Source organism: Zingiber officinale, chromosome 6B (genome assembly GCF_018446385.1).
Source record: "Zingiber officinale cultivar Zhangliang chromosome 6B, Zo_v1.1, whole genome shotgun sequence".
Taxonomy (NCBI): Eukaryota; Viridiplantae; Streptophyta; class Magnoliopsida; order Zingiberales; family Zingiberaceae; genus Zingiber; species Zingiber officinale.
In genome coordinates, this window is record NC_055996.1 from 80,173,158 (window position 1) to 80,188,481 (window position 15,324).

Here is a 15,324-nt window from a genome sequence, read left to right on the forward strand (position 1 = left end):
CTCAATACACTCTGAGTGTACTAGTGTAATTATATAATCAAGATAAACTAATACCTAATTACACTACGACCTTCTCATAGTTTGTTCCTTTCCATTCTGGTCGTGAGCTACTGTTTATAATTTATAAGGTACTGATAACATCATCTTCTGTATGTGACACCACATACTATGTTATCTACAATATAAATTAAATGAACAACTACAAACAAATGTAGATAATTAGACCAAATGTGATTCTTTATTCATAATGAATGTTTACAAAGCTTAGGCTTTCAGTATACACTCCAACACACGACCTGAACTCGGTGTCATGTCAGCTTGGTTCAGTCGACTAAATCTTCTGTTTAGTCAATCAATTCCATCCGTTTCTACAAAACAAAGTTAATTCGATATAACAATAATATTTCTGCAAAACAAAGTTAACATAGTATGAAATACTGTATGAGTAAGAGAAGACAATACGACCTGTCTTGGTCTCAACTTGGAAACCTCCCGATTTCTTCAGTTGGATCAGCGCCTAAGGTTTGCCCCTTCTGGGATACGACCTCATTGCACTACCTCCAGTAGCTTATCTCAACTCACCTACCAAATATCAGGTCCTCCAGACATGTTTAGACTTGACTGCTTAGCATCGGATCGGCTGTCAAGGCTTCCACTTGACTCGATATCGTGTCCTCCAGACCTACCGAGTCCACCTGCCAGATGTCAAGTCCACTTGATCCATTTGGACTTCCTGCCTGGTTCCACAATCTATTGAGACTTCCCTTGCCTAGAATTGAGTTCAACTAACCTACTAGGACTTTCTGAGTTGAACATCCTACACACTAATTAACTTATTAGATAACAATAAGACTTAACTCTAAACATTTAATAACATTAAAATATTGGTTCGATTATGATGTTCCCTGCACTAATAGTTCCAACTAAATAACTGGAGTTGTTCGAAATATCTCGTGGCTTCCCTTTGTCTTATGTAGTCCTGTATTGATTTCTCTGATCATTATAATCTATAAATTGTATAATAGAAGTTTAATACAATGTTTCCTTGTGAGACTATGCGAACTATTTCCTCTAGAATATGTGTGTGAAGAACATGGAGGTTACTTACAATGCAACCATGCAACATTCATAAGATAATTTCTGTTTGTCTCAGACTATATGAAAAATTAATTCCTACCCCAGTTCACTGAAAATTAATTCCCATTTGATTATAACAAATTTATAATCCTCTGCTTAACTGAACACCCGACGTATCATATACGAAAGAAGCAACAGTAATAAACTCGTCAATCAATGACTGATGTGGAACACACTAGACGGCCTGCACTTACAAAATAAAAAAATAAAAAATTCATAAAGTATTCATTTATTTATTATTTGTTCCTTAAAATAATTTTACTGATTTTGAACTGTGAAGAATTCCCGAATACGTAACTCTCAACTTGGGAGCGTGAGGAATCTTCTTGCATCGTCCGTGCTGCCATCGCCTAAAGTTTAAGATTTTTATTAAAGATGTACCATTCCGCTCCCAAATCGAGATTTCTCTTCTTCATTGACGCGACAGGCAGTTTCCATGCTCGGATTCATCGCGCGAAACCTAAAGATGGGATCTTGAACCGGTATCGCGATCTCGGCGGCCGCCCACAGTAAGTCCAGTAGGTTCATGATGGGTTTTGCAGTATAGCTGTGATTAAAAAACGGCGCTCGATTTACTTTTGTATCCTTTACAGCTGCGGAGAAGGTCATTGAATGATCCATGGAAAAGCTGAAGACGTCTTCGTAGCACAAATTTCGCAACTTGTTATCTCAGTAAAAAAGATCGTCAAAAAGCTGCAGTTTTTTTTAAAAAAAAATTAAAGCCTTTATTTTGTTGGATCTTGCGAAGTCATGGAGGCAAGGGGTTTTGCGGACTGAAGCGGCGAAGCGGACATAATCACTTGGACGTCAAAGAGAGTGAGGAAGAGCAAGAGTAAGAGACAGAGAGGCTTGTTGAGGTGCAAGGAATCCGATTGCCTTTCTTCTCTTCTGGAACCGGTGCCATGTTTGCCATATTTGATTGAGAGAGGAGTATCGATTGATTAGTTTTGGTTTTCCCCGGAGGTATGAGAACTCTCTAAGTATGTTGTACTTTACTGCTTAAATTTCTCAGCTCAAAGTTCATTTCTTAAAAAAAAAATCATTGTTTTCTTGTAACAAAGTATGATCAAATAGAATGCCACTTGTTGTAAAAACAATTTTTTCTTAAGAAAATTGCAGGTTTCGTTTCTAGCATAAGGTATTATCTTTTTTGCAAGGATGCGAGGAGCTGTTCTTGTTGCAATAGTTGCCTCAATTGGGAACTTGTTGCAGGGGTGGGACAATGCTACCATTGCAGGTATATTAAAAAAGTAAAAATAAAAATAAAAATAGAGACATAGCATCTTCCTTGCTTCAAATCTAATCAAAATAGGTTTATGATCCTGACCATCTCCCTTTCGACCTTGTTGTCATCATTTCTTTTTGTTCAGAGCATATGAATTTTTGCTTGAATATATGGTTTTCTTTCCTACATTTCAGGATCTATTCTGTTCATTAAAAAGGAATTCAAATTGGAAAATCACCCTGCCGTAGAGGGGCTAATAGTAGCAATGTCACTTATTGGTGCTATGATCATCACAACAGTATCTGGAATAGCATCAGACTGGATTGGTCGGCGACCTATGCTAATTATCTCAGCAATCCTCTTTTTTCTCAGTAGTTTGTTCATGTGCTTCTCCCCCAATGTCTATGTTCTGCTCTTGGCAAGGCTTATCGATGGATTTGGAATTGGTCTTGCCGTTACACTGGTTCCGGTATATATTTCAGAGACTGCCCCGGCAGAGATAAGGGGGTTGTTGAATACACTTCCTCAGTTCAGTGGTTCACTTGCCATGTTTCTCTCCTACTGTATAGTATTTGGAATGTCACTAAAGCCAAATCCAGACTGGAGATTAATGCTCGGTGTTCTTTCCATCCCTTCTCTTGTGTATTTCTCTCTGGCCATTTTTTATCTGCCGGAATCTCCAAGGTGGCTCGTAGGTAAAGGACGAATGTCAGAAGCAAAACTGGTTTTGCAGAGATTGAGAGGGAGAGAAGACGTTTCAGGTCTGTGCTAGCATGAACTGACTCTAAATTGATTTAAACTAGAACTTGATTGTTGCTTTTCTGTGAACATCACTATCATTTGGCACACTAAATCTAGTTTTAACTTCTTCTTCCTCAATCATGTAAATCTATGGAATGAAATCAAAGGATAGTCAATGGTAGTTTCACAAATGTTGTAAGCCACATGAAGTCTTGAAATAAAACAAAACAGTTGGGTTTCTCTTGCTTTTTTTTTTCCCTAATACAATAGCATCTTTCACAAAAGAATTGGGAGGAAACTGAGTTATAGTTTGTTATAAACTTCTAAATAGGTCACACTGCCTCTAAATTTGAAATTGTGATTCCTCGAATATCTTGTCCATTGGTCTGAACAAATTGTCAATTCTTTTTGCAAACTGTTCTTGACATCAACTTTTTACTGCATAATTCATTTGTCCCTGGTGTTCTAGTCAATCAGTCAAGTAACTATTTTCTCCTTTTTCAAGTAAACAGGAGAAATGGCCCTCCTTGTTGAGGGTTTAGGTGTAAGCGGTGAGACATTGATCGAGGATTACATAATCGGCCCAGCAAATGAGCTCGCTGATGATCAGGGAGTAATTGCTGATGAGGAACAAATCAAATTGTATGGAGCAGAAGAGGGTCTTTTCTGGGTGGCTAGGCCTGTTAAGGGAAGCATCCTTGGAAGTGCATTAAGTGTTCTATCTCGTCGTGGTAGTTTCGATACGCATGGTAAAGTACCTCTAATGGACCCTCTGGTGACTCTATTTGCAAGTGTCCATAAGAAGCTACTTGAGACAGGCAGCATGTTTTTTGGTAGTGTTCAAAGCACATTGTTCCCTAATTTTGGAAGTATGTTTAGTGTGGCAGAGCAGGCACCTAAAGATGAGCCATGGGATGAAGAGAGTGTTCAGCAGGAGGGTGAAGATGACTATGCATCTAATGGCGGAGGAGATGATTTGGATGACAATTTAGAAAGTCTACTAATCACACGGCAAACAACTAGTGTGGAAGGTGGGGAAATTCATGGTATGGGGCAAACTAGTCTGGTGCAGGATAATTTGGGTGAGGCAGTTAGTAGCATGGGCATTGGTGGCGGATGGCAAATCGCTTGGAAATGGTTAGATAGAGAAGGTGAAGATGGGAAGGGAGGAGGATTCAAGAGAATTTATCTACACCAGAAGGGTGTCCCTGGGTCACAAAGAGGTTCTCTTTTTTCGATTTCAGGAGGTGAAGCCCCAGAAGGTAGCAGCACATTTGTTCAGGCAGCAGCTTTGGTGAGTCAACCAGCTCTTTACTCAATGAAGCTAATGGACCTTAATCCTATCGGACCGGCAATGATCCATCCGCTCGAAATAGCATCTAGAGGTCCATTCTGGTCAGATCTTTACGAACCCGGAATACGGCACGCCTTGTTTCTTGGAATCGGGATCCAAATCCTTCAGCAGGTAGCTTTTTATATGTATGGTTTCTCTGTTATCTTTGTCGACCCTATGCTTTGATTATTCTAAATAAGACAATAAAGGTTCTTCTCATCTTGTTTTTGGGAACTTTTCGTCGTCACCATCATCACAAGACTAACATCGTCACCATCATCACAAGACTAACAATTCGAACATTTACAGGCAAATCCAGATATTCAGCTCTTCGAATTGACTAATCCTGATAACACTTTGTACTTGCAGTTGGCTGGCATAAATGGGATTCTATATTACACACCTCAAATACTCGAGCAAGCTGGTGTCGAAGTCATCCTTTCAAACATAGGCATCAGTTCAGATTCATCGTCTATACTTTTTAGTGCTCTCACAGCATTGTTAATGCTTCCTAGCATCGGCATTGCCATGAGGCTTATGGATATTTCAGGAAGAAGGTAACTACTCCTCGTTGCCATTGGCATTATTGTTTATCATCGATCTTCATGTATCTTATCTCACTGTGCAGGCTCCTCTTGTTGTCCACAATCCCTATCTTAATAGCTTCGCTGGTTGTCTTAGTCATTGCCAACCTTATCGAACTTGGCACAGTTGTTCGTGCTGTGTTCTCTACCGTTAGTGTTATTGTATACTTCTGTTTCTTCGTTATGGGATTTGGACCTGTTCCGAATATCGTTTGTGCCGAGATCTTCCCGACCCGGGTACGCAGTCTGTGCGTGGCTATCTGCGCGCTTGCATTCTGGATTGGCAATGTCGTCGTCACCTACACATTACCTTTGATGCTCGGCTCCATTGGCCTTGCAGGAGTCTTTGGAGTTTATGCAATAGTTTGCATCCTAGCTTTTGTGTTTGTGTTCCTAAGGGTTCCTGAAACCAAGAGCATGCCTCTTGAAATTATCGTAGAGTTCTTTAACGTTGGTTCGAAACGAGCTGCTATACAAGATTGATACTTATGCTACTGCAAGAACCTCTTCGCAGAGCCGGTGCCTCTCTGCTAAGTGTTTTTTTCCCTAGATTGTATCGTGAATCTGGTCGTGTAATCATGAATCCTTTTATCGATTGTTGAATATTGAGGAAGGAAATTTCTGGTCTGGCCAACCTCGACTGTCTCAAGAACTTCAAAAAATGTTGTTCTGAGCTCAAAACAGTATGAAATTATCAGGATGAAGCAGCAGAAATGTCTCACCAAAAAAAACAAAATTTTTCTTATCTACGCATCTTCTTTCTGATTAGACAGGTAGAAGGGGAATTCTTATCCACACATCTGGAGACCACCTTATCCAGATCATCCCTCCACTTTCATTCTTGCATCCAAAGCTTCCACTCCATCTCCAATGGCTCAGAAACAGCTCTTTTCTGCAAAACCCACATTCCAACACCCACTGCACTCCAAACTTGTCCGTGTTGCCCTGGTTCTCCATGAGCAGGCAATTGGGAGGAGAACAGCAGCCGCTGCGACCCTAGCAGCCGTGCTCCAGGTCAAGGAGGCACTGCTCTCCAGCTCAAACATTGCTTCAGCATTTGATTTCTCACTCACTGCTCCAGACCAGACATTGGAGGAAGCTGATGCGGTGGTGAGGACCCATGCGAGGGACCTTCTGCAGATTAAGAGATTCATAGACAGGGAGTCATGGAGGGAAGCCCAGGTTGCATTGAGAGAGAGTTCATCCTACCTGAAGCAGGATCTCTACACTATAATTCAAGCCAAACCGGGGAGCCAGAGGCCGCAGCTGCGGAAGTTGTACTCTGTCCTCTTCAACAATGCCTCGATGGTGAGCATGATGCAGTTATATGCTCTCGTCCCGAGCACGTTTAACTTCAAATCGCCATGATTCTTTCCCTTGCAGCTTGATTATGCAGCGAGAGACAAGGACGCGAGCCGCGTGCATGAATGCTATGACAACATGGTGAAAACTCTGAATGAGATTTTTGCTGTGATATAAAAACGGTTAAATGACATTTGATGCCTGTTTTGTCGATCAAAACATTTCTGTATCTAGGAACAATTGGTAATCTCATGCAAATTTTTGATAGAAGAGGCTTCCTTGTTGCATCCATAATGTACGATTGTGTGACTCAGTTCGATTCACGGCTTCTGAATCGTACGATCCTATAATTCAGATCATGATTTTACAAACTGGACTGCTCGTGTTCGTGTTCGTGTTCGTGTTGGGTCATGCGTATGCTTGGCCCATGACCAAGCTTAGCCTAGCACATGCATGTGCAAAAGGGAGATCATGATTTTACAAACTGGACTGTTCGTGCTCGTGTTGTGCCATGTGTATGCTAGGCCCATGACCAAGCTTAGCCTAGCACATGCATGTGCAAAAGGGAGTGAAAAGCAGCTGTTGATAGACTCTTTGAAGTCTCCTCTACTTAGATGTGTTTACCTTGGAGGAAAGAATTCATTTCGGCAGTTTATCAAAGGATGACTTAAAGTTATAAAATTCTTAAAAGTCACACTTAATTTTCAAAATTTTCAAATGACATATTTATTTTTCATTTTACCCTTTGTAAATTATTGTGATACTTAATTCAAAAACAAAATTATTGTAGTGCTACATAAATCCTAAAACTAATATTACTATGATGCTGTTCATCACAGTGATTGAAAGACTTTAACACAGGAAAATCCATTGAAACACTTTAAAAAACAAATGTACTCTTTAACACCGTTGAAAAACTTTAAATGAATCTGCTCAAATATTAAGTTCATTTCTATGAAAGAGTTACTACAGGAAAATCCTCAAGTAGCGACTAATTTAGCGATAAAATTATAATTTCGTCTCAATATCAGTCGATATTAATTAAAAATAAAATTTAATCTATTTAAATTAGTGAAGTGGAATTTAATTTTAGAATTTTAATTTTATCTTTAATGTTAAAAAATATAATTTATTGTCGGAAATATACAGAGTATTAGCTGAATTCAAATACTTGAATTAAATTCAACTTACAATAGAGATGACCTGAATGGATAATCTCAGATTATCAGCAGGGGTTGGTTTCTATTACGTACAGAAGAGTGGATTGAGTTGCTGAGCGGCAGATCAGCCGAGCAACAGGTCTGTGTTACCGAGCGGGCAGATCGACTGAGCTGTAGGTCTGCAGAGCGACAGAGCAGGTCTACAGAACAGGTCTTAACAAAGCAGTCTGTAGAGCGACAGATCATGTCTTGATAGAGCAGTTTTGACAGAGCAGTTAAGTTAGGTTTAGCTTTATTACTTGTATTGTCTTTTATTTATTAGATTAGGTTTCATTTAATGTTTTACTATTTCCTTCCTTAGTTTAATTATATTGATGGTTAAACCATAACGTACAGTGATTGCTTAGGAAATTTTAAAAAAATAGATTTTAAATGGAGTCCGTATTTTTAAGGGGAAGGATTAATTGGGGTAAGAGAAAGAATGTTTAGAATGTCCTTAAGTGGGAGTTGATTAATTCCATTTGCCCTTATTATTACCGTGGATTCCTCCCTCATTTGCTCGATCCCTTTGTCCTCGACCTCCAACTTCGCTGACACCACACTCAACGCTACCGCCGACACTACTCGACTGTCGCTGGCCAATCGTGTGCGACTGTTCGATCAATTGCTTCAATCATTAGTTAGGTTTAATTTGATGCATTTTAGTTTGTTTAATTCTTGCTTTGTCTTATTTTTTAAATTTCGTTAAGTTCTAGTTTTGATTGAATGCAATTAGGTTAGTTTAGATTAGACTTCTTTAATGCTTTAGGGTTCGTTAAATGCTTACTTTATTTCATGTTGCCTTTTATTTTCTGCAATTGTAGTTATGTTAGGTTTAGCTTTATTACTTGCATTGTCTTTCATTTATTAGATTAGGTTTCATTTAATGTTTTGTTATTTCCTTCCTTAGTTTAATTGTATTGATGATTAAACTATAACGTAGAGTGACAATGCATTGTGAATTAATTGTTGACACTTAGTTAGATTTCATTCCAGTACTAGATTAGTTTCCTACTTGCTTTGCTTTTCATTTGTTAGATTTAGAATCAAAATTCAAAACCCCCATTTCCATATTAAAAATCCTAAAAATAGGAATAACATACAATTCTTTTAGTGCTTCCATTGGTCTTGAATTAACAACCACCTAGGTTGTAACCAAGTAAATTTGGTGCCTCGTCTTTAAGTTGTTATTTTCATTTATTATTATAGTTGCTTTTAATTAGAGTTGAAAGAAAGTGAAAGGTTTTTATTTTTTTCAGGCAATTCACCCCCTCTTGCCGGCCCCGCTGCGCCAACAAGTAGTCCCTAGTCGATGAATTGATGAGCTCGGACATCATCGATTCTATGAGACTAGTACGGGTTGTACTCCTTGGTCTATCCAAGCAGTTGTTCCTCACTAGTTGGAGATATTAGGATGTCAGGAGTTAAACATGAATGCTAGTTATGGTAACTAGTTCATTGAAGTTGTAAGTACCCCGTGTTAGTTTTGATGTGATCAACCAAGTCAAGTTAGTTCCCATGTATTTGATCCTTGTGTCTAAGTGTGCAGGATCTTAGGAATACAAGAAGTCGAGCGGAAGATATAGTGGGCGAGAAGGATGACATGGGAATCAAGTTGGTGGACTCGATGCATCCGAAGGACGAAAAGTTGTAGAAGAGTACACCAGTGGAGTGAGAAGGGCGTGCGCGACACTTCCGAGGGACAAAAAGTCAGAGCAAAAGACTGCTCAAGGTGAAGGCCAGAGTTGGGTTCAGGTGAGCTCAACTCTGGAAGGCCGGAGAATTGCCCAAGCGACCAGTGATGAAGCCAGTGATCGGAGAAAGCATCGGACAGTCAACATGTGGCTGACTGATCCAAGAGCCCGGACCAACTAGTCCGGGTGCCTGACTGTTCGGGCACCTAGACCACCTAGTTCGGGAACCTAGACCACCAAGGCACCGAACAGGTGCCTCATCACAGAGCCATTGCTGTGGATCACTTTTGGGTCTATGTCAACAATGGTTCGGGCACCTAGACATGGTCCAGGCTCCCGGACATAAAAAAAACTCTATCATCTAGCTGTTGTATAGAGATAGAGTTTGTCATGCTAAGAGTGCCTAGAGAGGTCCAAGTACCCAGAGATGCTACGTCAACAAATGACTATTTTTTGACCAATGGGCTATAAATAGAACCCTGATTTTCTTCATTGAGATACACCACTCACCGTACTTGAATTTCATATTCTGTTTTCAAGTTATGTGCTTTCAACATTCTGTACAAAGCTTCTCCGCCTCCAACTTGTGTCAAAGAAGGAGTCTATTAGTTGAGCTTCATCTTGCCATGAACTAGCAACCTCCTAGTTGCAAACCAAGTAAATCCTTTCTGTTTTGTACTTACTTTTATGTAATTTAGTTTTGTTTATTAAAGTGTTCGTCTTATCTAAAGTCGAAAACTTCAAAAAAGGGTATTTTTGCCATTTCAGGTAATTCACCTCACTCTTGCCGACCAAACCGGGACCAACAAGAGTGACCTTCTATAAGATCATTTCATATGATTTTCTACATATATGGATATGCCAATGAAGAGCTTATTGTAGCTTGAGTGCAAGTTTCTTTTGACTTGAGGTATTCAAATTATCTTGGTCATGGGGATTTATACTTTGACATCTTAAGTAAGCATCTTCATGGAGGTGTGGACCCAAGATGATTGAGTATAAGTCGAAGTGTTTGAAGGTATTTGAATAGCCAACAAAAGATTCATCGCTCCTTGTAAAAGGAGATGTATACCTTATGCAAACTTGTCAGGATTGTTACTCAAATTCTTTGGTCAAAACATCACATGTTAAGAGTACGGGACTCTTGGACACATGAATGAGTAATTTAAATCTATAGGACGAGAAAGTATTACTTGAGTTAGGTGTGGCATAGTCAGCCTAGTGGGGACTAACAAATAGACAATGCCCTGAACCAAATGGATATAAGACAAGTGAAAGAAACGAGACACGACTCATTATAGCTACTGAATGGTTTAGAAGTGATTCTAGAATCAACTATGATTTTTTGATAAATTAGAGATTATGATATACTACTAAGTGTTACTTATGATCATTTTATAATTAATGGTTAATTATGGAAAGCCAACATAATCTGGAATCTATAAGATCACATGCACTACGAGTTTATCTTAGAGACTTAAAACGAGCTTAAAAATTGAATTCTTAAATCAAGAGAGAGATAGAGTTTGATTGGACCATACGCAAAAGACAAATATGGAAAGATATTTGTCAAAACAAAAGAACGGATGAGTCATGCCTTTTGAAGGTGATATGGATTTATTATAGTTTGATAATAAACTAAAAGAGTTTTGTTTAGTTATGAAAGAACTTGGTTTAATAATAAATCAAAAGAGTTTGATTTAATTATCAACAAAGACGGTTTGATTTTGAAACAAATTTAATCTTAATAATAATGGATCAGGTTGACTTTGCTTATTGGGTTTGGGAGATGACTTACTCCCCAAGTCATGTAGAAGTATATAAATACCCTCTATGAGGAGAAGAGAGTAGTGATTTTATTTTTGAGAGAAAATTCTAATTTGATTAGGGCTTCTTCTTATCCTCTTTTCCCTCTCCCTCTCTCTAGCCATCGCCCAAGCTCTTGTAGCCCAAGAGTTATCGTCGCCCAAGCTCTTGTGGCCCAAGAGACTCCTCCACGTTTGGACTACTCCTGAATCGAAGTCCCATTACAGTAATTTGGTTGTGACATAGATATTTAAGCAGTGAGCACGTCTCACTCTTCGCCAAATCAAAATTTTGGCGCTATATGCATTTTAAAAACCCACAACAATGATGGATCATGTGGACCACCTGGAAATGGTTCGTGCAATATTTCTTCATCTTCATTGTTCCCTCCAACATGAGCTTGCTCTCCTTCACTCTCATTCATTCTTGAAGGTAAATTTTCTTATGGAGGTATCTCTTCATGCACATCTTCTTGTTGTGGTACTTATGGTTGTACCTCTTCTTGGGGGTACTTATGATGATTGTACCTCTTGTGCAAGTCTCTCTTCTTGGCGCTTTCTTTCAAAAGCCGTTGGTTTATTCCTCCTTGAAAATGTCTTCAACATTTTTACTACACATAAGAAACAAGTAAATTAGATATACAACTCATGGATTTATATTTCGTGTCGAGCTGGTTGAAATGGGCGAAACATTTCGTTCCGCCTGTTAACCGGCATTGGTACGAACCTGTCACCCGTCCCAGCGACAGCTGTAGAGGCATCGCGACACCCGCGACCGCACCAGAGGGGTGTCGTGACGCCCACGACCGCACAGGAGTCATTGCGACGTCGTAGTCTCACAAGAGGGGTGTCGTGACCATCGCAACTGCCCTAGAGGGTCGTGTGACGCTTGCGGTTGCGCCGGAGGGGTTGCGCAACCCCTACGGTTGCACTGGAGGGGTCGCGCGACCCTTGCGGTTGCGCCAGAGGAATCACACGACCCCCCACAGTTGCGCTGGAGGGGCCACACAACCCCCGCGGCTGCTCCGAAGGGGTCGCACGACCTCCACTGTCGCGCCAAAGGGGTCGTGTGACCCCGCAATCACCTTAGAGGGGTCGCGCGATCCCCGTGGCCACGATGGAGGGGCCACGCGACCCTTGTGACCTTGCCAGAAGAGCCGCGCGACCCTCGTGGCCTCGCTGGAGGGGTCGCGCGATCCCCTGGCCACGTCGGAGGGGCCGCGCGATGCCCTTGGTTGTGCTAGAGTGGCTGCGCGACCCCCATTGCTGCACCGGAGGGGTCCCGCGCCCCCAGTGGTCGCGTCAGAGGGGCCACACGACCCTCGCGACCGCCTAGGTCACAATCACTTTTTTATTTTTTATAATTAAATATTTTTTAAATTTAAATAATTCCCAGATAATGAGGATAATTCAAAGAAATTTAATTAAATTTTAATATAAATTTTTAATTAATTACATATTTTATTTATTTTAATTTAAAAATATATAATAAATTATTTATTAGTTATATTATTATTTTTTCAGATCTTATTATCTTTAATTTAAATAAATAATCAAATATATTTTTTAAAATTCTAATTAAATTACCTCATTAAAATATATAAAAATTAATTTAAAATTTTAATAAAATATTAGCTATTTCTAAAACCTTGCACAATAATCAAGGTGTAGTGATGGTTTCGGGTCACCACAATCGTGATTTTTTTATTTAGTTAATTTTTAACTTTTTTATAAATAAACTATTAATAATAATAATTATAAAATATTACAAACTATTTCAAAAATTTTAAATAATTTTAAAATTTAATAAATATGTTATAAAATAATTTTAATTTTTTAAAATAATTTTAAAATTAAACATAAATTTAAAATAATCTAAAAAATTAAAAATAATATATAATTCTTAAACATTTTTAAAATTAAAAATTTACAAAATATATTAAATAATAATTTAAAATTTTTAAATAATTTTATAATAATCTTTATAATTTTAAATTTTAATAATTACTTATTTTAAAAAATATTTTTTATAAAAAATTAATAGGCATTATCTTATAGAAAAATATTAAAATATAAATTCAACTTCTTAAAATATAAAATATATTTAATAATCAAATATTAATATACATTTATACTCATATTTAAAAACTATCGAAACTATATCAGTACGGCAGAATACGATATCAAAATCGTATCGTTCCGGTTCAGGACCGAAACTTCGACACGGATCAAGGTTTTAAATCTTAATACGACCAATATATCTTGTTGAAAGGAAACGGAGCTCTTTGGCTACTTAAAACTGAACAAAACACAATGTGTCAGGAAAAACACAATTGAACAAATTCGTCGGTATTCAACTTTTAGAGGCCGAACGTTTTGTGTTTCGTTCGGTAGATATAAATCGAACACATTCGGTTATGTTTGGTGGTCATCGATCGAACACATCGTGTTGCGTTCGATGGACCACGGCCGAACATATCCTAGTGCGTTCAGCCAATATTAACTGAACATGCAGTAATGTGTTCGGCGGACTAGGGTTAATCAACGCACAATTAAAATTTGAGATTTTCATCATATCTCTAACATATATTTTATAATTTTAACAACCCAACGCTAAAAATTCTTTTCAAGTAGAAATCATCATATTCAAGTAAGTTTCTGTACTTATAAATAAAAACTAAACATAAATCTGACAAAAATAAAAATTTACTATATAATGAAAATGTAGAACACAATGAAAGGCCGCCAAACAAGCTAGTACCTATAAAATCTTAGCACCGCTATTTCATGGTGTTGGTAGAAATCGAGTTGCCCGGTTCATGGGCGAAAGAGACAACAGAACGACAAAGAGGAGTAGGAAAGTTAGAAATATAGATTTTTGGCACTATATTTCTTTTAGGGTTTTTGGAAATGATAAAATATGAATATTGATCTTGTTTGAAATCTGAGTCAGACGGACCGTCGGGTGAGATGGTGAGAATGTTGATCAAATCGCGATGTCCCGGAAGGGGGTGTGCTTAGATGGCTTTCGTGTTGACCAAGTTTTCAGAAGTCCTCTGATTAATGCTACCTGCAGCCAGTGATCGGGTCGCCCCGGTCTCTAGTACCCCCGATGTTCGAAGTAGATCCAACGAATATATAAATAACATACTAATAATATAATAATAAAATAAATGAGGGGCGAGTACGGAAAACGTACCCTGGCCCAGGGGGGCACCCTCGACTGGGACGCTGCTCGAGTTGTCACGACCCGGAAGGGTAGATGAATGTGTCGGACGAGGAGTTGGATCTGACGACGTGGAGCCGAACGTGGAGGCACGAAACTGAATGCGACCTCGACACGTAGGCCGAGATAAAATATCGGTACGCGCGCATGCAGGGATAAAGCATCGACACACAGGCCGAGATAAAATATAGGCACACAAGCAAGGATACAAATATCGACACGCAGGTCGAAACATGACATGCAAATCAAATCAATGTGAAGGTCGGGACCTAGCACACACACAAATTGGCGCGAAGGCCAGAGCACAACGGAAGTGGAGCACCAGCAGATCGGCCTCCATAGGGTCTACGGCCATAATAGCCACATCGGTGCTTAAGAGCAACGACATGAGAGGGGGTTCCGGTGAAGCTGGTAGCAAGGGTGCAGGTCCTGGCTGTCAGTGTAAGGGGAGGCGGTGCCCCGGTGCCTCCTCGGTTGATTCCTGCGCTGCTCGGTAAAGGGAAAGACAGTGTGCGTGGGCGGAAAGAGTTGTTGGCCGGCTAGACTACTGGACGAGACTGCAACAGCATCTGCAACAGTAAAGGAGCGCGGAAAGGAGACGAGGGTCAGGAGTCGGCGGTGTTAGCGGCAGCGTGGTCGTCGGGAGAAGAGAGAAGAAGAAGTTGCGGCGGCATCGCGGGGGTCCGTGCAGTGGCAGGGGCACGAGGAGGAGAAGACGACGCTAAGGCATGGGGTGGCGTCGGAGGGTGCGATGCGTGAGGAGGGCGGCATCGCGTCGTGAGGAGAAGAAAGAAGAGAAAGAGGTCGTCACTATGGTTGGCGTTGCGAGGAGGAAGAAGAGAGGGAGGTCGTAGCTGTGGCCGGCGTTGCGAGGGTGGCGGCGAAGGAGGTAGCAACGGTATCGGCACGGTAAGGAGAGGGAGAGGAGAAGAGGTGGAGGCGCGACGCCGGCGAGGAGCACGGGAAGGAGGAAGAAGGACATGTAGTGGCGGCGGAAAAACCTCCACAAAGCCCCCCTCTGTTGCTACAATATTCTTCCTCTTAAAACCCTACCCAGTGTTTTACCAAATTACCCCTC

The 15,324-nt window shown here is 40.0% G+C and overlaps 2 protein-coding genes across 5 annotated transcripts; both read left to right on the plus strand.

The window, feature by feature from the left end:
- Window positions 1-1,403: 1,403 nt before the first annotated feature.
- Window positions 1,404-5,654, plus strand: LOC121992825 (monosaccharide-sensing protein 2-like). 4 transcript variants are annotated; one of them, XM_042547418.1, is made up of 7 exons: window positions 1,404-1,655; window positions 1,731-2,100; window positions 2,247-2,374; window positions 2,557-3,123; window positions 3,616-4,568; window positions 4,806-4,993; window positions 5,065-5,654. In XM_042547418.1, the coding sequence occupies exons 3-7, from the start codon at window positions 2,296-2,298 to the stop codon at window positions 5,501-5,503; spliced, it is 2,226 nt and encodes a 741-aa protein (XP_042403352.1). In that variant the 5' UTR covers window positions 1,404-1,655; window positions 1,731-2,100; window positions 2,247-2,295; the 3' UTR covers window positions 5,504-5,654. The 4 variants fall into 4 exon arrangements, with proteins under 4 accessions (XP_042403352.1, XP_042403349.1, XP_042403350.1 ...); XM_042547415.1 differs by having other exon boundaries at window positions 1,404-1,646; XM_042547416.1 differs by having other exon boundaries at window positions 1,404-1,646; window positions 2,257-2,374.
- A 142-nt stretch (window positions 5,655-5,796) lies between these two features.
- LOC121992826 (psbQ-like protein 3, chloroplastic) lies at window positions 5,797-6,681 on the plus strand. The gene is made up of 2 exons (XM_042547419.1): window positions 5,797-6,328; window positions 6,404-6,681. Exons 1-2 carry the CDS (start codon window positions 5,891-5,893, stop codon window positions 6,497-6,499), a joined length of 534 nt encoding a protein of 177 aa, XP_042403353.1. The 5' UTR covers window positions 5,797-5,890; the 3' UTR covers window positions 6,500-6,681.
- The last annotated feature ends 8,643 nt before the right edge of the window (window positions 6,682-15,324 follow it).